The following is a 24,914-nucleotide window of genomic DNA, read 5'->3' as shown; positions in this document are numbered from 1 at the left end:
AGCAGGCTAGCACCAGGCTAGTTTTACATCCCAGCTTGCTTTAAACTAAGTGTTCGTCTAAGCCCCAGGGTGGTTAAAATAAATAATTCCGGCTAGCCTTTCACCTATCAGCTAATTTTAACTAAATTAACGGTTTATGTGGACTAAGGGCTAATCTACACAAGAAGCACTACAGTGGCGCAGCTGCACCAATGTAGCTGTGCCGCTGCAGCGCATCTGGTGAAGACGCTCCATGCCAACAGGCAAGAGCTCTCCTGTCAGCATATTCAAACTAACTATGCGAGAGGCAGTAGCTAGATTGGTGGGAGAAGCTCTCCCACCAACATAGCAATGTCCACACTGGCGCTTCAGTTGGTGTAATTTATGTCACTCAGGGCAGTGGCTTATTTACACCAGGGAGTGACATAAGTTACACAGATATAGGGCTTTTCTACACTACAGGTTAAGTCTTTGCAGGATCAGGGCCACAGATTGTAAACTTTTTACCACAGAGGCCACCTCTTCCCCCCACCCAACGTTTTTGATCCCAGCAACTTCAGTCCAAAAATTGAGATGTACTTTTTTTCCTTTTTTTTTATTCAGAGTCATTATTTGTCAGCTTTCACTATTTCACATAGAAAACCTGAGGCAATATTGGGAAGACTATTTAAGCATTCAAATTCCTTAATGGCTGTTGTGCATTCTGAGATCACTTCAGGGAAATGGAACACATACCTACTACTAAATTGTCAGCTATTCCTCCATTTGGAAGTTATTAAACCATCTCAATATCTATACTCATAAGCATCAAAGCATAATTCAATTCTGTTAAAAATCCCATCGGATTATTGTTTAATTTACCTATAATCTAAGTGGGGATAGGATTAATTCAGAGGGGAAGAATAAATTTATACACCATCATGAACACATTGCTCATGCAAGGCGTCTATAAGGACCTGTAGCTAATCTAAAAAACAGTATTCACAATTTGTTCTTTCACCTGATTTATCCAGGGACAGAAATAATTATGGTCAGACCCAGTTATCAATGCATTCATAGTACAATTATAATTAGAAATGCCTTCAGATGTTGCTGCTGCCTAAGAGCCAAACAGCATAAAGTTAAAACCAAGCTCATACAGAGCTTTGAAAACAAGAAGGGTAGTTTTGAACATGCTCCTGAAATGAATGAGATGCAGAGGTGGGGAAAAGGAAGGCCTATTATGGTATTTAAGATAACATGACATGATTGTGTTTCTTTATTCTTGAAACAGGCAGCAGCACATTTAAGTATGGAAAGTTGGGACTTGAAGTGGTGTAGGAGAAAGCATTGCAGCAGTTATAGTGACAGGCGATGGAAGCATGGGCTAGGGTTTTTTAGCACAGATAGAGAATATCAGCAGCATTCTTGATCTCTCTCTGAGTTTGCACATTCAGGGTGGAAAAACAATGGATTCAGAGAGAAACAAAACATCTCAAGTGGCCTTTTATTTTGTTAATGGATAGAGTATTTCTTCTGTTTTTCCCCCATATTTCTTGTTGTAATCTATATCAGGGCAATTAAGTACTAATATGTGGATAGGTTAGAGAGTTTAAGAATATTGAGGAAAGAATAGAAATCGGAAGTTTATGTTTTGTATTTAAACTGTCTAGGCTCCGGGCGTGGGGGAAATGGACAGAGTTAAGGGGGCCGAGGCTGGGGGAGGGGCTGTCTAGCGCTCCCTCCCCATCCCTCACGGGGGCTGGCCCAGAACCAAGCCACGCCCCCTTAGCGAGCATGCCCCCAGTTTGGAGACCTCTGTACTAGTTGATCTATGATACAAATGCTGGACTTTACAATCCTTCCAAGGAAGTTAAAAAAGTACTGTATGTATTCGTTCATAAGCTGAATTTTTTTTAGTAAAAAAGGGAAGCACCAGAGAAGGGGGTCAGCTTATGAATGGGTATAGAGAGGGAGAGGTGGAACACAGCCCCTCCCCCCAACAGAAGGAGCAAGGAGAGGTAGCACAGCCAGCAGAGCCAGAAGGGAAGAGGCGGGGCCAGAGTCTCTCCGCTTTGGCCATGCTGCTCTCCTCCCAGCCTCCAAAGTAGCTGCAGCTCTGGGGCTAGCAGGCTGCAACCATGCCGCCCGGCCCAGCCCGCTGGAGCACGCTGCGGCCGTGCCGCCCGGCCCAGCCCGCTGGAGCACGCTGCGGCCGTGCCGCCCGGCCCAGCCCGCTGGAGCACGCTGCGGCCGTGCCGCCCGGCCCAGCCCGCTGGAGCACGCTGCGGCCGTGCCGCCCGGCCCAGCCCGCTGGAGCACGCTGCGGCCGTGCCACCCGGCCCAGCCCGCTGGAGCACGCTGCGGCCGCACCACCCGGCCCAGCCCGCTGGAGCACGCTGCGGCCGCGCCACCCGGCCCAGCCCGCTGGAGCACGCTGCGGCCGTGCCACCCGGCCCAGCCCGCTGGAGCACGCTGCGGCCGCGCCACCCGGCCCAGCCCGCTGGAGCACGCTGCGGCCGTGCCACCCGGCCCAGCCCGCTGGAGCACGCTGCGGCCGCACCACCCGGCCCAGCCCGCTGGAGCACGCTGCGGCCGCGCCACCCGGCCCAGCCCGCTGGAGCACGCTGCGGCCGCGCCACCCGGCCCAGCCCGCTGGAGCACGCTGCGGCCGCGCCACCCGGCCCAGCCCGCTGGAGCACGCTGCGGCCGCGCCACCCGGTCTGGCCCGCCGGAGCAGGCTGTGGCCGTGCTGCCCAACCTGCCGGAGCAGCTCCAGCCAGGCCAGAGACAGCCTCCCCAGATACGGTGGGAAGGGATGGGGAGAGTGTGTGGGTCCCAGGCTAGGGGTGGGGTCATGTGGGGGGGGTCAGAGGGGTTACTCCCCTGTCTTCCAGCTTTCCCTCCCCCCAAAAAAGTTTCCCCACCAGTTGCTGTTCCGGTCCATCAGGGTAAGCAGCTGGCGTGCCGAGACACTTGGTTTACTTAGGTTTACCTCCGTGCCTGCGGACGCTCAAGGTAAACAAACCATCTTGGCCCACCAGCAGCTTATCCTGATGGCCTGGAAGCCAAAGTTTGCTGACCCCTGAATTATAGGGTCGACTTATGAACAGGTTATAAAAATGTTCCATTTTTACTTATCCGTCTTGGGGGGGTTGGCTTATAAACGAACCTGCTTATGATCGAGTATATACGGTACTCTAAGAAGTGGACAATGGCAAATCAATATTAGTTGCTGCTGGATGCTAAATCAGTTGTTAAAAATCCAGCTTACACAATAGTGCTCATATATACACTAACTCTTAGAATTTATATTAAGATATCAAATCAAGTTTACTGAAACTACAAAGGTTAAATAAAAAGAGGAGTTTGTGCCTTCTTTGCTTCTTTTTGATGTATAAAGGCAGCCTAAAAAAGTCTATCTTACAAATGGCAGAAATGTCAAAATGAATTAGTTTTAAATACTTTGAACATCCTTTCCTCTCTCAATGAGGTTTCACATCCTCAGCTTCCAATGTCATAATCCTCGTAATTTCACTGTGGACTCTTGAACCCCAAACAAGATCTGAACTTCTAATGTTAAATACAATCAGGAAATTTCAGGCTCTCTTTATATATTGGAGACCAGCAAACTGAAAAAACGCAAACACACATTATTTTTTTTTTTTTTGGTGGGGCGGGGGGGGGTCAAGTCACCTTTAACATACTCCAAAATAGGTCTGCTTTTAACATAAAATACCATACCTGAATTTAAATATACTTAGAAATACATACCTGCAGACTACACTATGACAGGCTAACCTCGCACTCAAATGTAGCTTCCCAGCAGAACATGAAGTAAAGAATGATTATTTTAAATTACACAAAATCTTGTATGCATATTTTTCTAATATTCTATTTTCATCATGCTCATTAAATCATTTCCTTGATACTGTAGTTTTTAATCACAGTCATTTATATTGCTTTAATCTTTTTCATAATATAATTCTATATCCAAAGCAAGTCAAGTATGGATGTAAAATTAGCAGAGAATACTTAAATAGAAATGGACCTTGTGGTGGTGAAGAGTCCATTTTGATAAATCACTCAACCCACTAATATCAGAGTTTCAATTAAGACTAATTAAAACCACAGATAACAGGGAGGATTTGTCAGAAGCAAAGATCATTCCTTCAAAAGATAAGGTTAATTCAGTTTTATTCCAGGAGGCTCTCAATGCAGATATTCCACATTTTAAATTCAGTCAAGTCTTGCTATTTGTTGTGTTTCATTATTTTCTCAAATAAGTAGCTTAGTACAGTGATTTTCCAACTTTTTTTCTGGGAACCCAGTTGAAAAAAATTGCTGATCCCCGCAACCCAACGGAGCTGGGAATGAGGAGTTTGGGGTGTGGGAGGGGCTCAGGGCTGGGCCAGAAAGTTGGGGTGTGGAGGTGAAGGCTGCAGGGTGGGGCCAGGGATGAGGGATTCAGGGCGTGGGAGGGGCTCTGAGTTTGGGCTCAGGGCTGAGGCAGGGGGTTGGGGTGCGGGAGGGGATCAGGGCTCTGGGCTGGGGCCAGAGATGAGGGGTTTGGGTTGCAGGAGGGGCTCTGGGTTTGGGCTCAGGGCTGGGGGTTGGGGTGCAGACTTACCTCGGGTAGCTCCCAGTCAGCGGCGCAGCCAGGGCGCAGAGGCAGGCTTCCTGCCTGTCCTGGCACCCTGGACTGCGCTGCTCCCCAGAAGCGGCCAGCAACAGGTCCAGCTCCTAGGTGGAGGCACGCAAGTGGCTTTGCACGACTCTCACCCGCAGGCACTGCCCGCCCCCTGTTCTCGTTGATCGGTTCCCGGCCAATGGGAGTGCAGAGCTGATGCTCGAAGCGGGGGCTGCGCATGGAGCCCCGTGGCCCCCCTGCCTAGAAGCAGAACCCACTGCTGGCCACTTCCAGGGCACAGCACAGTATCGGAAAAGGTAGGCACTAGCCTGCCTTAGCTGGGCAGCACCGCTGACGGAACTTTTAACATCCCGGTCAGCAGTGCTGACCAGAGCAAGGCAACCCAGTGCCTTACATGCCATACTCAGTACTGGGTCGCGACCCACGGTTTGAAAAACACTGGTTTAAATACATTTATCAGTACTTTCAGGTCATATGTCTTACTCTTAATGTTATTCTTGTATGGTTGTGGCTGCCTGAGTGCATACACTAACCATGATGTCCAGTTTTAGTTCCTTAATGTCTCAACAAGTTACTAAACATAACTTACAAAATAGCAACTAATGCCTAACACACAGTTGCAGCAAAGGCACAAGTAGATATAATATTGTGCTACTAAAGTAAAAACTCTGCTAACACTCTCAGTTACTGAAAGGAATTATGCCTTGGGGAGAAAAAGAGCACCTACTGTCTAGAAGACAGCTCAAGCTGGCAGTGGTTGGTGGGAGCTCTCCAGCTCCATACAGGCTAAGTTAGAAGTCCAGCATGGATTCCCTTCTTGGCTTTTGGGTCGATTGTGTGCTGAGTTGCCTGACAGCATAAGGTCCCTGGACCATTTTTTGAGGAAGAGGAGAAGAGGCAATTTTTAACATTGTTTTTGACTAGTTAGGAGGCTGTCAGTAGTCACCTTCTCCCTCTTTAGTCGGCCCACAACTCCACCCCCACCTTCATTCATTCTCACCCCACTCTAGTCATGTTGTTGAAGGTGGGGAAGGAGAAAATCTAAGCAAAAGCAAATACTTTTTGCCCCACTTCCAGTCAAGACCATGGGGAGCACTAAGATGTGAATCCTCTAGTCCCTCCCCTGAAGGCCACTGAGAGGGTGAAGAAGTTAGCGTCTCTCTGTTGCTTTGATTCCATTATTCTAGGACAGAGTTAATACTAAAGAAACTATGCTGAACCACAGATACAGAAGCACTCATTAGTGCTGGCTGCACTGCTCCTCTTTGCTGTGATCCTGCCAGGAGCAAGAGCTAAGAAGATGAGCAGCCAGCACTGGCCCATTCCTATTCATTAGGGACAGACACACACAATGACTCACTAGGGTAAGCGTTCGTCACACACTAAGAATAGTGTCTATAATTACACTAGCTATGATACAACTATTCTTGTCCTAAGTTCCGTTTTCTCCATACAAGAACTGATAGCATGAAGTAATGCAAACAAAGCAGCTCCCTGATCTGTTTTAAGCAATGGTTACGTCAGCTGCTGCAAGAGCCACAAAAAACTATGATGATGTATATTTTTATTTGTCCAAGATTTAACTAACGGCATCAGCTATTGTATTCCTATAAGGAGATCTTTACAGACACTAACTTCTATTAGTACAGGAAGAGAGATATAGAGAAGTCTTGGTGAGAAAGTGGCAATTACACTTCAATCTAATTACATACCTCTAAAACATAATACTTCAAAAAGTTATTACTTTGTTGTATATGAAGAAAAAGATTCTAAAGTAAATAGAATTATCCACCAGTTCTAACTTTAAAAATCCCTTTGCTATCTTGTAGGAGTATCATTTGTCTCAGTAATATGAAAATGCTTAATGATAACCCTATGTATTAAGGGTTTGATCCTGAAAAGGTGCTGAGCATCCACAACTCCTATTGAAATCCACCTCAGCTATAGATGCTCAGCATGTTTCGGGAACATCAAGCATTCAGTTTCCCTTCTGTTGGACAATCTTGTTGACAGTCCTTGAGAAACAGCTTCTTTGTTAATCATTTTAACTGGATCAAAACATTGTAGGCTAAATACTCTTACAGCAATTATGAATATACTATACTGCAATTAAAGGCTCTGCCACATCCCAAATAAATTAGAGAGATGACCTAGACCAGGGGTGGCCAAACACAGCTCGCGAGCTGCATGTGGCTCATTTGCACTTAAAGTACAGCTCACAGAGCACTCCATCCTCCACCTACCAGACTAGGGCAGGGGGCTCTTGGGGCTTCAGCCCCGCAGGAGATGCCTGTCGGGGCTTGAGGCTTCAGCAGAAGCGGGGCTGAAGCTCCGAGTCCCGGCGGGCTGAAGCCCTGAGAACTTCTGAAGATTATAGTATGTGGCTCAGAGGGTCAGTAAGTTTGGCCACCCCTGCCCTAGACACTGCCTCTGGCTGTTCTGTTGAAACTGATTATTATTATTATTATTATTTTTAGGTAACATTTTGTTCTGCAGTCTGACCAGTTTGAGATGTTTGGAATAGAATATTATGAATTGGGGAGGGGAAATCTCATGCTATTCTATGTGAGAACACCAGATGGCAGCTTTGAAGGTGCTCAAAAGGCTTTACAAATGTGACATTACCCCCTTCCCAAAGTTTATGACTGCACTTTTGAATCCAGTGCCTTAGTCTAATGCATGGCCATGGAAGTCCATTAAAATAGGTGCTTGTGGAGAATCGCTGGGATTACCTGGGAGTTAACAAGGTTAAGAAGAATGTTTTAATACAGAAAATAGGAATACTTTGGATATATATCAGATCTTTGCAGAAAGCCACAATCTCAGAGCCACTGAAGTCTGATTCTCAGGAGTTTGCAAGACATAAGTTGCCACAGGTTCTTTGAATGCAACATTTCTGTACCTTATGTTTGCCAGACACTGAAGTATCCACTCTGAAATACTCTCTTAAGACTATACTTGGAAGATGCTCATGCAGAGAAATAAGAAAACCCCATGACACTCTCACATTCACCCTAGCTGCAGCAGCAGAATTTGGGGAATTGCTTCAGATTCAGAAGTCCACTTACAGATAGTAAATGTCTATTAATTCACATTGCCTGTATTTGTTTAGGACACCTGCGTATGCTTGTTTCAGGAGACATGCTATCAGTGAACAGAAGTGACAATAATTAACCAAAATACAGCTTTTTAAAATGTAACCGTACCTCACAGAACTGGTGTAATAATGAAGATGGCAAAAAGTCCTGAGGCTGTAAGTCAACAGGAGGTCCAGTCCAATTGCTCTGAACAAAGAGCTGCAAACTGCCCACACCAAGCAGAAATATCAACCTTTGTCTGCAAGACAGATAATCAAAGCAATTAACTGATGATATTTTTCATCAAAAAACATATTAGAACAGATTTAGTCTCATACCAATTAAAAAAACCTTGAAGCCTTAAAATTTGCTATTTCTTACTGAAAGAAAAACAAAGATGAAGAAATTCAGTATCCAAGACTGTAGAGCTGTGGGGGGGAAATAATAAGAGTATGGATATTATATGGCTATCAAGAACATTCAGAGTTGTCATAATTAATAACAAAGTATTTTTGAAGCAATATTAAGTCTTGTGCTTCGTTCCTTAAGCCAATCTCTAACTATTAGAGACCAGGGTAAGGCCTACTGTGGAGAGCAGATTAATCCACATCTGCACACTACAGGAGTCTTACACCTTCCTCTGTAGCATTTGGTACTTGCCAGACAGAGACAGAAAACTAGACTACATAGACCTACATAGACCAGTATGGCCATTCTTATGGGTTGGTCTACACCAGAAATTTATGTTGACCTGGCTGTGCACGTGTCTACACTTAAATGTATTTCCCATTGATGTAAGAGCCCCATTATGCCAACACACGAACACCACCTCCCTCAGTGACACAGAGCCACGGCCAATGTACTTCGGTCAAAGCAGCATGGTGCAGACACCATGTTACTTATGTCGACCCTCACTATTCTCCAGAAGCTGTCCCACAATGTCCCATGCTGACCACTCTGGTCACCATTCTGTACTCCACTGTCAAGAGGTCATGTAGACCAGAGTCGTCACTCCTGACCTTTAAAAATCACACAAATTTTTGAAATGCCTATTCCAGATTGCCCCGCTTGACAAGTGCATTTAGCAGCTCTCCATTGTTGAATGCTGCTGGCCAGCTGACCATGCCACCTACATGTTCCTAATGCGCTCCTGCCTGGAGGAGACAGATTTTTGCATCTCCTGGGCCTGCAGGGAGAAGTGGCTGTGCAGGCACAGCTCTGAATCAGCCTTAGAAATGTCAACATCTACGAACAGATTCCTTGGTGGATGCAGGAGAAGGGGTACAACAGGGACCAACAGCAGTGCCCTGTGAGAGCCAAAGAACTGCGGCAGGCATACAAGAATGCCAGGCAGGCTAACAATTAATCTGGTGCTGAGCCGCAGGCTTGTTGCTTTTACAATGAGCTGCATGTCATATTCAGTGGAGATACTCACCCCACACACACACACCTTGGATACCTCCAAGAAGCCCAAGTCACAGGCCCCTGCCATGAACAGCAAGGAGGAGGAGGTGTAAGAGGAACAAGGAGGAGGAGTATGGGGGAACAGGTGACCGAAGGACTCAGTTGTGCAGCAAGCCAGGACCTGTTTTTGACTCCACTTCAGTTTAGCTGGTCCAATACAGCAAAGCCCAATGCAGGGTAAGTGTGTAGATAAATTTTCAATTACAGGAGTGGCACTCCCAAAATAGCAGGGAACATCTTTTGACTTTTCATTAATTTACTTGTGCTAGAAGAGGAAGTGGTACAACCAAGAGAGGCAGAGTTGCGATCTGCTTTTCATTCCCCTATAGAGTTCAGCGTGAGAGTCCATGCAAAGCAATTTGTCTATGTACACAGGGATATCCCTTGAATCCTCCTGAGAGATCTTGATGACACTTTCATGGAAGTACCCTGCAATCCTCTGCAAAAGGTTTCTAGAGAGGGCTGCCTTATTTTGTCCTCTGCAGTAGGACACTTTCCCAAGCTGCTCAGCGATAACTTCGGCAGGCACCATTGCAGTACACAGACTAGCAGCATATGGGCTGGGGTGACTTTGGGACACCAGCAGTAACTATGCTTGCTCCCTGTTACTCTCAGGAGTGAGATATCAACAAAAATCACCACTGCCTGAGGAAAATGGTGCCAATATTCAGTGGCATTGTCCTATACAATGAAATTCATGCAACTGAGCAATTCCCTCCTCATTTTCTTAACCACCCGCAGGCCATAATCATGGTGGCTGTTGCTGTGACTGTGCTGCACAAGGAATCCCAAGCAGAAGTGAGATGGTAATGCTTAAAACTTTAACGGAGCAAGCAGAGAGAGTTCAGCATCTTACATTTCTCTTTCTGAAGTAAATACAATTGCAATGGTACCTCTGTGTATTTTATCTGCAGCTGCTGCCATCGTGGACTTCAGGGTCTCCCCCTCCACACTCTCAGAATGCCTATGCCAAATAAGGAGGTGAAAGAAGAGGACTCGGGATGACGTGTTCAATAAGAACCTGCGAACCAGTGCTACACTGGACTGTGAACACAGGGCCTGGAAGGTGAATATTGCAGACAGCCTGGAGAAGGAAAGAGTGGAGAGGAAAAAGGCCCAGAAGGAAAAGGAGAGGGAAATGCACGAGGACATAACAGGGCTTCGCAGGCAGCAAACACAGATGCTGCAGACTCTGGTGGACCTGTAAGGTTCAGTCAGTCAGTCTCAGGCTCACCTCCCTCACAGCCCATTGAGAACACAATATCCCACCTCAACATTCCATGTGGCATTGGAGGTCACAGCAGTATCCCTACCACTCTACGCTGAGGGACATTAAAGACAATCACAGCTTCACACACACTAACCTGTAAAAGCCAGGGTTGGTGTATACGTAGCTGAAATGGATATGAATGTTCTTTCCCCTTAATACATTCATAGAACAGAACTTAAGTTTTTAATGTTTTAAAATTACATGGGGTTTTTTTGCACTAATTTTGTTACAGAATAAAATTCTATTATTTAGAACATAATTCATTTTTATTAGTTCACAACATATGTAGCCAAGTGCTCAGCAGTTCTGAAAGGAACCAATTACCTGTTACTGCACAGTGTCACACAACTAATGAAATCAGTCTCAAACAAAATTAATAGGTGCACTGACAATATTATATTCCTACATGTACAGCAATCGTCACATTTCAACATTACCAATTATAATCTGCTGGTCAGGAAAGAAAGTCACTGCTTGCAGCTTTCTGAAGTCTTGTGTTCTTAAAGATGTGCGTATGATGCACCTTCCCTGATCAGCCCACACTGATATTGGTAAAGTGTCCCCGGTAACCTATTAACACTTGCATTACCATAGAAAAGTAGCTCTTTCTGTTTATGTACTCTATGGCAAGGTGGTCTGGTGCTAAAATAGGGATATACATGCCATTTATTGCCACACTGCAGTTTGGAAACCCCATTACTGCAAAACTATCCACTATATCCTGCACATTTCACAGAGTCACAGTCTTGTGTATTAGGAGGCGATTAACAGCCTTGCACACTTGCATGCCAACTGCCATGGTGGATTTCCTGACTCCAAATTATTACCAGTCAGTCAGAAATCAATCTGGCATCACAAGCTTCTACAGTGCAATCACAACTTGCTTCTCCATTGTCAGTGCAGCTCTCACGTTGGTGCCCCTGTGCTGGAGGGCTGAGGTGAACTCCATGCACAGATCCAGGAACTTGGCTTTGCGCATCTGAAAGTTCTGCAGCTACTCCTGGTCATTCAAAACCTGCATTATGGTGCAATAATACCAGTCAGTGCTGGTTTCTTGGGCCCAAAAGTGGCACTCTACCATCTCCAGCTGCTCCATGAACACCATCCAACCTTGAATTAGTTCTCTCTATGTCCCACAGCAATCAGTCCTCCAAGAAACTGTTGACTCCCACACCAGTCGGACAATAATTGCACTGTCTATTGCTCGCTTGTTAAATTTTTAAACAAGCATCTTCATGCTTTCTTCCATGTTGTACCTCACACTTGGGAGGAGCAGAGATATCTACAAAAACTACCTTATTGTTATCCTTCTTCAAACCTCTCATTAAAAAAAAAATTAAAAAAGAAAAAAAAATCTTTTGCTGTGATGCCTACAAAAAACTTGACAATGGTTAGGCTGCTGGTACACAGAAATCACTGCCTATTGTGCCAACCAATATTGCCCCATTGTTTCCTTGTGCTCCACCATCTCTCTGTAAAAATCTGCTGTCTCTTGTCTTGTATTTAGATTGTAAGCTCTTTGGGGCAGGTACTGTTCTTGTTTTGTGTTTGTACAGCATCTAGCACAATGAAGTCCCAATCCATGACCTGAGCTTGCATGGTAATACAAACGAATAAGGGAACATATGCTATCAAGCTTTATAATATACCTAAGCAAAAGTGTATGTATAATTGGTGACTTTGTTGACTTGTTTTTCATCTGATGCTCTGTTTATATTCTCTAACAATATATAAGTTGGTCAGTTCTTTTTGTAAACAATCAGGGGTGCTCACGATGAGGTTTCTTGTGGTTTAAACTTTCATTCAACTTTTGGATTCCTTTCTGTCTTCCATGGCTTGCTTTCTTAACATGTTGGACCCATGAACATACTATACTTCAAGACCAAGGAGACAGCAACAAGGTGACATACAAAAAACAAACGTGGATACCAAAAAGAAAAGGAGCAAATGGGACTTATTCTTTCCCCAAAGAGGTAATTGAGCCCTTCTGGGGTTCCCTTGGGATAGTCCATTCCCTCTCTCACTTCCTGTATCACACAAACATTACTTCCTTCCACTCTCCAAGATCACACATCAAGGTGACCTGCAGGCAGAGATAGGCTAAATGTGGTTCCTTCAAAAGTCACCAATATTACTTTGAATTGAATCAAACTTTTGAGCTACAAAAGTTGCTCCTTTTCTGCAGGTAACACGCACCCAGTCTCCTAAACGTTCCAAGTTACAACTGACTCAGGATAGAAGCCCATAAATCTCTCTCCCTTCTGGCAGCAAAACCTGTTACCATTTGATAGCTGACTCACCTAAATAGACCATCATAATTCACTGGTGATTGTTTTTAACAGGGAGAGTAAGTGTGTTAATTTTCCAGTGTAGTTCAGTAAGTATGAAACTAATCATATTCACTTGCTACATTTATCAGAAGGAGGGAGAGTGTCACCAGATCACTCTAGACTCATTTATTTTACAAATACTACAAATGATGAATGAGAAGATTTTATTTATTTTGCCTGGGCATGTGGGCTGAATGGAGCCAGGGAGTCACCGTCTCTCTCTCAAGGAGAGGAAAGGAGCAGAGGCACAAGTCTCTAAATACAAATAAATAAATAAATAGAAGTTATTTTTGAGAGCGGGAAGAAGCAGAGTGGATTGAGCTGCTTTATTGTTCACAGGGAAGGTAGGGGACAGGGAGTGGAAAAGGCCCAGGGCTGCTCTTCACAAAATGAGAAGTGTGGTGGGGGGTGGGAAAGCAGAGACTTGTTAGCTACTGCTCCTTTTAAGTAGGGCAAGAGGAGTAAGACATACCAAAGACTGAGGTACAGAAGAAAGAGCAGCTGAGAGGCAGAAGACCTTCTGCACATCAGGAGTACTGCAACAGAAGCAATGAAACCCTGTAAAGAGGTGGAGTCCACTGTAAATTCATTGGGGTGTGGGGCACATTATCATTTTAGGGCTTAATTTAAATCAACAAGATGCATCAATGTTGAGTACTATTTATTATCAGATGATAATATCTTGAACAGTTAAACTTCAACTGTTCAAAAGACTCATTTCTTTAAAGTGCATCACACTAGGCTAGAAAGGGTATATTTCAGCTTGGTGATTAGGATTAGACCTTGAGCTAGTACGTACTGGGTACATTTTTCAATCCCTGATAGAGTGGGATCTTTCTTCTTTGTATACGCCGAACAAGATGTTCCAAGAACCAGTTTACAATATTGAGACTTTGTCCAGACTATATCCATATCTGATTTTCAGCCAATATTTAGTTTCAGAAAAAGAAGTCAGTCATCATTAAAACTGTTCTGATCAGTAGCACACTGCACTATATTTGTATTCTTATAGCTCAGAATCTCTGCATATTCTACTTCCTGACCTTTTCCAGCTGACAGACTATAAAGTCCTTTACAAAGAATGCTGCTCTCCCCACCTCTACAGATAAACATATCGTTTTGATAGACTATGACCAGAGATAATGGGAGGCCATTATTATTTTCAGCCCAATGCTTCAAAAGAGTCAGTTACATCTATTTTGCCTTCACTGTGTGAATTTCTGCAGGGACAGGAATAGGGATGTAAATGGTTAACCAATAAGCTCAATGCTTATTGGTTTCTGTTAACAATTAAATGTCACCCTTGGCAGCGGGGATCCCCGGCATGCAGCATCCCCGCACCCATAGTTCCCCGGTTAAACATTTAACTGATAGAATTTTAATTGGTTACACAGTTATGGTTTTAAACGTTATTTACATCCCTAGAAGGGAACCTGGGTCTGTGGGGTGTGAGATAACTGATGCCTTGTCACTACTCTGCAGCCATGGTAGTGCAGTGGAGATAAATACAACCAGAAGTACTGCCTCGCAGTGCGAGAATGACATCTTCCCTCATGGACCCTGCTTGGTCCAGGCAACCTATTTAAGCCCAGAAATTGTTCCAGGAAAGGTCTGTGCAATGAGGTAGCTTCCCTGCCAGCCATAGTGACTGACCTGTGTCTTGGCTTGCTTTTGGACTCCTGACCCCAGCTTGGACTCCTGGATTCTGACTCTTGGCTCTGATCTTCAGTGCTGTTCCTGGCCTCTGACCACCACAGCTCCAACCACTAGATCTGACAGCACAAGCCCTGGTTGAGACACTGTACCTGACATACTGTATGTAGGCATTTGCAGTTCTTTGCACTTTCTTGGCTACGATTACTTTACCATCTTGCTCTTTTGTTCTCCTCCAGCCCTTCCCCCAGTGCAATAACTATTGTTAAGGATAAGATTATGTAAGATTAGTAAATTTAATTAAGTAAATTAAGTAAATTTAATGATTTCAGGTATTTAAACCTGAAATTTTATGGTATTATAATTGTAGGGGTCCTGACCCAAAGAGGAGTGGTGGGTGGGTCTCAAGGTTATTGTAGGGGAGGTTACGATACGGCTACCCTTACTTCTGCACTGCTGCCTGCAGAGCTGGGCCCTAGTCAGCAGCTGACACTCTCCAGCCAACCAGCTCTGAAGGAAGCAACACAGAAGTAAGGGTGGCATGGTATGGTATTGCCACCCTTACTTCTGTGCTGCTGCTGGCTGAGTGCTGCCTTCAGAACTGGGCGTCTGGCCAGCTGTTGCCGCTCTCTGGCCGCCGAGCTCTGAAGGCGGTGCAGAAGTAAGGATGGCAATACCGCAACGCCCCTAAAATAACCTTATGACACCCAATTTGAGAATCGCTGGTCTCCCCTGTGAAATTTGTATAGTACACCTCTACCCTGATATAACACCACCTGATAGAATGCAGGTTCGCATACAACACGGTAAAGCTCTGACACGCTGCTCAGAGCAGCGTTAAGGGTGTTGGGCCAGGCCGGGGCTGAGGGGTTTGATAAGGGGCAGAGGGTCTCGGGGGCAGTCAGGGGCTCCCCCCCACCAGGGTCTGAGTACGGGGGGGCATCCTTTCCCCAACCTCCCTGCACTCACCTGCAGCGGAAGCGGAGCGCACAGCTGGGAGGTGGCAGAGTGGAGCGGGCTGGGGCCACATCACTCCGCTTACCGCCACCGGTGAGTGCGGAGGGCGTCCTTTCCCCAACCTCCCCGCACTCACCGGTGGCGGGAAACAGAGCAGCCCAGCCTCAGCCAGCTCCACTCTGCCAGCTGCCAGCCGTGGTGCTCCGCTTCCCGCCGCAGGTGAGTGCAGGACCTTTCCTCAGCCACCCACCAGCGACACGGCTGAGGCCAGGGCAAGGAAAGCAGAGCAGGCTGGGGCAACGTCGTTCCGCTTCCCGCCGCAGGTGAGTGCAGGGGGGGCATCCTTTCCCCAACCTCTCCGCACTCACCGACAGCAATAAGCGGAGCGCCGTGGCTGGGAGCTGGCAGGGTGGAGCGGACTGGGGCAGGGCTGCTCCGCTTCCCGCCACTGCCGGTGAGTGCCTGTCAAGGGGCGGGGAGGGGTGGATAGGGTCAGAGCAGTCAGGGGACAGGGGGGTTGGATAGGGGGTGGGATCCTGGGGGTGATTAGGGATGGGGGTCTCTGGAGGAGGCGGTCAGGGAGAAAGGAATGGGGGGCGCAAAGCAAGTTTGATATAACGCAGTCTCACCTATAACGCGGTGAGATTTTTATATCGGGGTAGAGGTGTATAAGGGAAAAGCACACAAGACCAGGTGCGTGCATGCGTGTGCGTGAGAGAGAGAGATTATATATATATATATATATCAGATTTCATGGTCCATGATATGTTTTCCATGGCCATGAATTTGGTAGGGCCCTACCCATAGTGGGGCTTGGGCTCTCATACCCGCATTCCCCCCAATAATTTTTAGAAGAAGTCACAGACAGGTCATGGGCTTACATGCATTTTTGTTTATTGCCTGTGACCTGTCCGTGATTTTTACTAAAAATAACGACAAAATCTTAACCTTATCTATTGTACACATTATAAATATAGATGGTTCCTACCCTGCCCCGACTCCCCACCACACCAACTGGGCTGGGTCTGCTCTCCTTGCTACCACTTTCTCTAAAAAACCAAACTAAAACAAACAAAGCAAAAAAAAAAACCCACTTTCACAACTCCATTCAATTAGGAATCCTTAAACTATATATAATTTATGTGACAAATTGCAAACATTAAATCCAGACATATTAACATCTAGTGTTAGAAAGAGGACTTGAATGTATTGTTCAGTGGAAGTGCTGTAAATGCTTTATAGAAAGTCAGGAGGAGAAAATAGTTCTTACTCATAGGAAATAGTCCTTGAGTTAAGATATGTCATTTTAAAAGGATAAAAATATTTTCACAGTGTGACTCACACTGCATAATGTAAACATTGTGTTATGTCATGTTTTGTGGAACTTTAATTATTGACATGTATGTAATCTGATGTTTACAGAATTACAAACAATGATCAATTGTTTGTGGATGCAGAGGAAAGGTGAGTTTAATTTAAAACTGATTAACTTCTTGATTCCAGTAGCTTCGGACAAAAACGCTGCCAACAATGGATGTGACTTCAAAAAAACACCACCTGAACCCACTATGTTGAAATATAATATAATGAAAGAAATTAATTCATTATTGATTTTTCTGTTTCTAAATAGATTTCTTGGGTTTCATCTCTGAGATCCGTTCTCCTGGAACAAAAATTTTAGAGGTCCCATACTGTCAACTTTTATAGAAGATAAAATGACCTCTAATAAAACTAACAACCTCTTCTAGCCTCACATATAATAAATGAATGATTTCCACCTTTCCACGTTATCAGCATCTGCAACAGAACAGTCCAGGTATGCTACTATCAGCTTCTCCAAGTAGGTGTCAATATTCTCCTCCGTCATCGTGAGTGTAGTGAAAACATCCTGGATCACTTCACTTAATAAAATGGCCTCATAGTTCCCTTCGAAATGCAACTGCAGCAAGGATTCACTTCCTGGAATTAAAAAAAATAAAAATCAGAGTGCTATGACAGCAAGATAGAAAACAATAGAAGTTTTAAGGCACATAAGACTGATCCAAACCAAAACTTTAAACATTCCCCATTCATCCTAGGAAAAAAGAATCTCTATTCACCTGACATTAAATGCAAATACACCTTCTTCAAATAGAACACCCCCGGCAGGCTGAGATCTTAATGTTCAGGCTGAATTTTACAAATCAGTGCTACCTTTTCCCAATGGAAATATGAATTGCTCTATGGAGTTCAAGCATAAACAATCATATTTTTCAACACCACTAAGGAAACCTCAAGTTTCAGGCAAAAGACCTGAAAATATTTTACATGTACAGGATGTACACATTAAAAAATAAATAGAAAGATTTTAATGGTCTTAAGTGAGACCAGCACTTGTAGTGCAAAAATGTCTTAAATGCCATAGGTAACTCACTGAGACACTAGCTCCGTATCACAGGCTAGAAGACCTTTTCAGAGATCATGAGACAATTTTCTGACAAGGAATGAGAAAGGATTAGTTCGACACACTCTTATAAAAGGAGTTCAAAGATTAAGTTTCCATCTAACATAGCCTATGTCACACACCCCTTCCTGTAGCTGCCAAAGATATTCACAAGGAATGAGCAAGATAAATTCTTATATAGATAAGGAAACTATTTACCATGGTAACTTTACCACTTATCAAGAAGTTTGTACACGGAATGGGATTTTCAGAAATGCTCAGGCTAGGCCTAATTCTATTCCCAGTGAAGCGCTGCAAAAAACTATCATCCTACATTGCTGAAAGGTAGGAAGGCTTCTCAAACAGCATGGGTCTATTTCCCTTATGATGGACAACAAATAGCATGCGTGTTTTCCTACAGGTCAGTACATTCAATCCTCAAGAAGCACTGGACCTCTGTAAGTACTCTGTCTTGACCCAAGACTTGTGAATTTGACCCATGCTCTTCCTGGCTGATGAAAGGGTCGTGAGCAACTGTTGCCACTCACCAGAACAGCCTATCCCTTGTTCAGGGAAGGAATGTGATAGTGTGACCAACAATGAAGAAACTCATCCTTGATACATCCATTTCAACAACATAAGCTACTACTGTGAGCAAATCAAACCTCTCCTTCATTCTATAAACTGAATTATTATATAATAGCAAATCAAGTTCAAGATCTTGGACCTTATCTTCAAGGTGCTCAATGGACTTGACCGAGCATATCTAGAAGATCACATAAAGCTCCAGGGTGAAGACCATGGTTGACAACTCCACTCCTGAAACACCACAGGACTCTCTACAGTAAGGGTGAAGCACAAATGTGCAATAGACAGAGCTTTCTCAATGGCTAGTTTGAAGGTAAGGAATGAACTCCCACAAGAACTAAGTACCATTACAAACCTTCCCACCTTCTGTTCCACGTACAAGGTGCACTTCAACATTATTGTCTCTACAAAACACACACAGCAGCATTACCTTGCACACACAATTCTCTCACTGGGGAGAAGATAACAGAGAAATCACATGACAGATGTTGGTCACATCACTGAATAAAAAACTGGAAGGTGCTTGGATATTACTGTGATGGAATTGGTATAAGAACATTCTTTGAGTAAAACAGACAAGGGCCATCTGGATCTGTCTTATTCTCTTTCAAAATCCACCACCTGCTTAGTCAAAGCTCAAAAGTCTCTCTCCCCACTGACACTTAAATATTTCAATAGGTGGATGATTGGCTTGAGAGGGGAAATGCTTGTTTGTGCTTGAAATGCAGAAGAGTCTCCTCACGAAGAATGAAAGATTGCATTTAAAAAGCCATTGAGTGTGTTAGAAGAAAAATGGGCCACTTACAGCCTCATCAGACCCTCTCAAGAAAAGTACCTTTCATTGTAATTAGTTACATGACTGATAAAAATATGGAATAACTAGCATGTACCAATGTTTTGCTCTCATTCCCTGCAATAAAAAGGAGTTTCATGTTATTACCAATTTCAAACAATTTGCCAATGCCAGTAACTTGTCATGTTAAAGTCAAACCAAGAATTTTTAGTGCAGTTAAACAATAATCAGTACATCCCCAATATCCTCAATGGCTGAGTACCTCTACACTGCAATTAAACATGCCTGGCTGGCCCGTGTCAGCTGAGTTGGACTTGCAAGGCTTGGGCTGAAAAGCTATAAAACTGCAGGCGGGCTCAGGAGGGTCTCAAAGCCAAGGCTCCAGACCAGGGGTCTGCAACCCGCGGCTCCGGAGCCGCATGCGGCTCTTCAGCCTCCTTGTTGTGGCTCTCTTCGGCCTTGACAAAAAAAAAAAAGAAAAAAAAAGAATAACAGTTATGTATTTATTTATTTAATTTTTATTTATATATTTTATTTTTGTTTATTTTGTTGCACAGTTATCTTGGAGTTCGAGGTGATACTTTAACATCAAATTTTTAAAAAGTTTTTATAATTTGTCAATTAAAATATGCGTCACATCCACGTCTATAGCCCTCGCCTTTACCTGCAGGCGGCTTCTTGAGTGTGCGACCCCTGCGGTAAGCTAACCATGAATACATCCCAAAAAAGAAAAATCTCAGAAGAAAATAGAGAGTTTAATTCTGCATGGACAGATTCCTTTGCCTTCACTGCCAACGACGCTGGCTTACCTGTGTGCTTGATATGTGGCGAGAAATTAGCAAACAACAAAAAATGTAACGTTGAAAGACATTTTCAAAACAAGCACTCAGCATTTTCTGAAAAGTACCCAACTGAAGATGGGCGAAAGAGAGCGATTTCGGAACTACTACGGAAAGTTGAGCAGAGCAAACATACTTTCAAGAAGTGGATCAACTCTCCAAACTCAACTACAGCTGCTAGTTTTGTGGCAGCTCATGAGATCGTAAGGAGGGGAAAGCCGTTCACAGACGGAGAATACATGAAAGAATCATTCATAAAAATATCAGAGCATCTATTCTCCGAATTCAAAAACAAACAGGAAATTATTCAGAAAATTAAAGAAATGCCTCTCTCTGCAGTGACCGTCAAGGACAGGACCATTAAAATGGCAACATACATCACCAGTAAGCAAATTGATTACATCAATTCAGCTCAAGCATATTCAATTGCCTGTGATGAGTCAAGTGATGTAAACGATATTGAGCAGACAGCACTGTTATGCAGATATGTGAACTCTGATGGGCCGCAGGAAGAACTGATTGAACTCATACCGCTAAAGGGCCAAACGCGGGGACAGGACATTTGTGAGGCTGTTTTGAGTTGTCTAAAAGCCAAAGGAATAAACACCACTCACCTGGTGTCAGTGTCTACTGATGGTGCACCCTGTATGAGAGGAGCACAGAAGGGCTTTGTGAATTTACTTCAAAAGTCGCTGGATCGAGAGCTGATGACGTTTCACTGCATCTTGCACCAAGAAGCACTGTGCGCTCAAATATTCCCCCCTGAATGTGTGGAAGTGATGAACCTCGTTATTAAGATAGTGAACAAAATAATTGCAAACAGGTTAAACCACCGACAGTTTTGTTCATGGTTAGATGAAGTCGAGAGCGCATATTTGGATCTCCTGCTGCACAACAGAGTTCGGTGGCTGTCAAGGGGAGACGTGCTGAAACGCTTCGCTGCTTGTCTGGAACATGTGAAAACCTTCTTGGAAAGCAAAGGCCTCAGCTATCCCGAACTGGGAGACCTCGATTGGCTGGAAAAGTTTTATTTCATGGTGGATATGACAAGTCACTTAAACACGCTGAATAAAAATCTCCAGGGAAAGGGAAGCACGGCCCTGCAGTTGCTGGAGGATGTTCTGGCGTTTGAGCGCAAGATGACAGTGTTTGCCAGAGATGTACAGAGAGGTACGCTCTCTCACTTCCCCTCCCTGAGAGAGTTCAAAGAAGAGAACAATCACATAAATTGTGATTATTTACACCGTGCAATTATGGCAATGCAAGCTGCATTTGGAGAAAGATTCAGCGAGTTCAGAAAGGAAAAAAACACTCTGTCCTTCCGTGTCACACCGCTGGACATCGACCCATCCCTGCTGAACATATCCGCATTCACAGGGATAAGTCAGCCCGATCTTGAAATTGAACTGGCCGACATAGCGGATAAAGACTTATGGGTGTCCAAGTTCAAAAGCCTGACAGCGGATCTCGAAGAAGTCGCCCATCAGAAGACCACTCTCGCTAAAGAGCACAAATGGAATGATATTGAAAACCTCCCCAAACCCAACAAACTTGTTTTTGAAACATGGAGTGCCATTCCCGACACGTATATGAACATGAAAAAGTATGCATTTGGAGTCCTGTCCATCTTTGGCTCAACATACTTATGCGAGCAAGTTTTCTCGAGCATGAACTTCATAAAGTCCAAATATCGCTCCCGCCTCACAAATGATAGCCTACAGTCCTGTGTGAAGATCAAAGTCACATCTTACAGCCCCGACATAGGGAAGATCAGCATCGAGCTTCAGAAACAGAAGTCACATTAAACAGGTGAGAACACTAGCATTTAATAGTCTATTATTATTCAGAAAAAAACATTTATTTCAGACCCGGAGCTGATGTAGTTTTTTATTGTATGTTCAGGTGCTTCGGTTGATTGCTGGCCGAGAAAGAAACCCGAAGAGGATGAGAGCACACTGAAATGGACTTGTCAAAAAACGTTCCTAATTTTATGTTTACTTTTTAAACTGCTAAGCTGCAACTATATGTTTTTTTATATTAAAGTGGGCTACGTTTTATTTTAATTTTACACAAATACGGGAAGGACTCAAAAAGGCCTGCATGGTTCAGTGTTTAATTTATTTCAAAGTAGGCCTACACATGCACACTGCACTTCTGTTTGTTGTATTCTGTTGTTGTAACAGGTAAAATTAAAAAAAGATTAAAACTTTTAAAAGTTTATAAGCAGTGTTATGTTTTGCGGCTCCAGACTATTTTTCTTTAGTGGAAGAGGGGGCAAAATGGCTCTTTTGATAGTAAAGGTTGCCGACCCCTGCTCCAGACTGAGCCAGGCTGTCTATGATGCAGCTTTATAGCCCCGCAAACCCATCAGCTAAGACAGGCCAGCCAATGGTGTTTAATTGTAACGTAGACATACGCTTTATCTTAGTAGTAATTGTAGCATCAAGTACAGTCAGCCCTGGTTGAGACAAGCTAAATTATGTCATTTTGGGTATGTCAACATAGCAAAAAGAGAAGTGCTCTAACTCAAGCTACCATACTTGGGTTAAAATAGCAGTGAAGACACAGCAACTCAGCTTGTTAACTCCAGTTAGCTGTTCAAGTTCAACCACAAACTCCTTCTAGGAGACATCTACAGTTTAAAGTGAAGGTGTGATTGTAGCAGAAACAGACATACCTATGCTAGCTCTAGTCTACTACCACGGATAACAACAGTAGCAAAGCCATTCCAGTACAGGCTTCCACCCGAGCTAGCAACCAGAGCACAAGCCCTCCAGGGTCCCTGGGAACATACTCAGGTTGCTAGGCTGTGCCACCATGTCTACGCTCCTATTGGTACCCATGCTAGCTAAATTAAGGCTAAGTAGCACATCTGAATAAGTTATGGTGGCCTGCAGATTTCAGCTCTCTGTAATTACACTATAAGGCTCCATTAAAGAATACAAAGTACAGAGAATAAAGGAGAACCATAAAGCTCAGCTAGTAAGAATAAAGAAAATGTATTATTGGGAAAAAAAAAAAACACTTTGCCGTGCAGAGGCAGTCCTCTAGGCTTAACTACAGTTGCTAACCAACGCAGCCACGTAACCCGAGCTGGGCGCGCACCGTGTGGCAGTAGACGGACCCTGCGACGCGATGCTACCTGACCCTTCTGTTCGAGGGCAGCGAGCTGCCATTCCCCACCACCAGCAGCAGCAGAGCCGGTAACTCCCTGCTCAGGTGTATGTTGAGTTGTTACAAGTAACAACCCCCGGTCCCCCGCACGGCGCCCTAAGGCGGCCCGGTGAGCGCCTGGGGCCGGGCTCGCTCCGCAGAGCGGGCAGTTACAGCATCCCCAACAGGCGGCACCATCTGCACGTCCCACCGGCCCGGCTTCGCCGCAGCCTCGGGGACCCCGGCCCAGCCTCTCACCTGCCGCGGCCAACTCGCTCTGCTTCCCCCGCCGGGACTCCGCGGCGCTGGGGAAGCCCCTCAGGAGCGCCCGCTCCAGCGCCCACATCCTCCACGCCTGCTGCTGCCGCCGCCGCCTCGCACTCACTCTTCGGCCCCCCACCAGCCAGACTGAGGCGCTGCTCCCTCACTGGCCGCAGTCACCGAGCTCCCAACCCATGTGCCGCGACCGGCCTCAGGGAGCCGCCATGACAGCGTCGCGAAGCACGTTGGGCGGAGAGCGTTGGCGCATGCGCGGTGGAACCAACTGCTTCTCGCTCGCGCACTGAGCGGGGCCGACGGAGTGCGCACGCGCGCCATATTGCTGAGCAGTTGAGCGAGTGTGTCACTGTGAGATGCCGGGCGAGGCATCGTCTCCCTTCTGCCCCTTCCCCCGCGCGGGAGAGTGGCGCATGCGCACCTCGTTTAGACTGCCGTGGGTATCCCTCCGCTCGCGCGCGGAGATTGAACCGCCTCAACGAGAGTGTCGAAGGCGCTTGAGGCGCAGAAATGTCGAGCCCCGCCCCGCCCCCTGAGTGCGTCCGGGCCAAGCCCCTCAGGCTGCTCTTTAAACGTCGCTCATGAGGGGAGGGCGCCCCGGAGCAGCCTGAGGCCTTATTGAATTTGTGGAGTTGCGCGCGCCCCAAGCCCGACGCGGTCTCCAGGTGCGGCGGCGCTGGGCTCGGACTCTCCGCAGGAGCTGCGGCCGTGGGGGGCTGCCCATAAACTAGGCACCATTGTGGGGCCATTTTCCAGATCCCTCTCCCCCCATTCTGACACCGTGTGTGCCGCACAAACAGCAAAACCAACTCCGGGAGCCCGCGATGTATTTGATGGGCAGCGCCTCAGTCGGGGTGGATCTGGGGAGGTGTTATCTGCCGCAGGCCCTCCGCCCAAGCTGAAACACCTGGTGATGTGTATCACGACGGCTGACGGGAGGGTGTGCTTGTGCTGCTACCCTCGAGCAGGCTGAGACGGGAACTGGGGGCTGCAGTGCTGGGCTAGTGACTAACGTGCCCTCTGCTTTGCACCTGAGCGTGTGAGGGTGTAAAACAACAGTAGTGCGATTTATCATCGTTTCTCATGGCCATGCTGAGCTGGTGCGTTGGAAGGGCCCGTCTCCAAGGGGGTCCTTGCTATCAGCAAAGGATGGGACTTAGAGCACAGCACTACCTATGCTCAGAGCAATAATGGAGATGCTACCGCTTCTGGCCATCTTCTGCCATTGGGCTCCCTGGAGAGAAACTTGGCGTCAAGCCTTGTGGGGATTGAAGAGCGGGGGATGAATGGTGGGTGCTCTAGTCTTACACTGTGTACCTCACTCCCTTTCTAATACTTTTATTTAATTTTGGTAGGGAGGGAGAGGAGTCTTTATTATTTCATCAGTGTCAGGGGGTTAGTATGTAGAAGCTGTCTGGTTAGGCTGCAGTGGTTCTCAAACTGTGAGTCGTGACCACCTTTGAATGGCGTCGCCAGGACTGGT

General features: G+C 45.6%; 1 protein-coding gene across 1 annotated transcript in view; it reads right to left on the bottom strand.

Annotated features, from left to right (window-relative positions):
• TTC27 (tetratricopeptide repeat domain 27) overlaps positions 1–23,655 on the bottom strand; it is a 202,724-nt gene extending 179,069 nt beyond the window's left edge. Inside the window, exons 1-3 of the mRNA XM_045011797.1 lie at positions 23,414–23,655; positions 17,139–17,319; positions 7,816–7,945 (exon numbers count right to left, since the gene is read on the bottom strand). Coding sequence (XP_044867732.1) covers positions 7,816–7,945; positions 17,139–17,319; positions 23,414–23,501 — 399 coding nt within the window. The 5' untranslated portion in view covers positions 23,502–23,655. The remainder of the gene's footprint in view (positions 1–7,815; positions 7,946–17,138; positions 17,320–23,413) is intronic.
• Between the last annotated feature and the right edge of the window lie 1,259 nt (positions 23,656–24,914).

Source organism: Mauremys mutica, chromosome 3 (genome assembly GCF_020497125.1).
Source record: "Mauremys mutica isolate MM-2020 ecotype Southern chromosome 3, ASM2049712v1, whole genome shotgun sequence".
Taxonomy (NCBI): Eukaryota; Metazoa; Chordata; order Testudines; family Geoemydidae; genus Mauremys; species Mauremys mutica.
The sequence above is the reverse complement of the archived record's forward strand: the minus strand, read 5'-3'. Positions and strand labels throughout refer to the sequence as shown.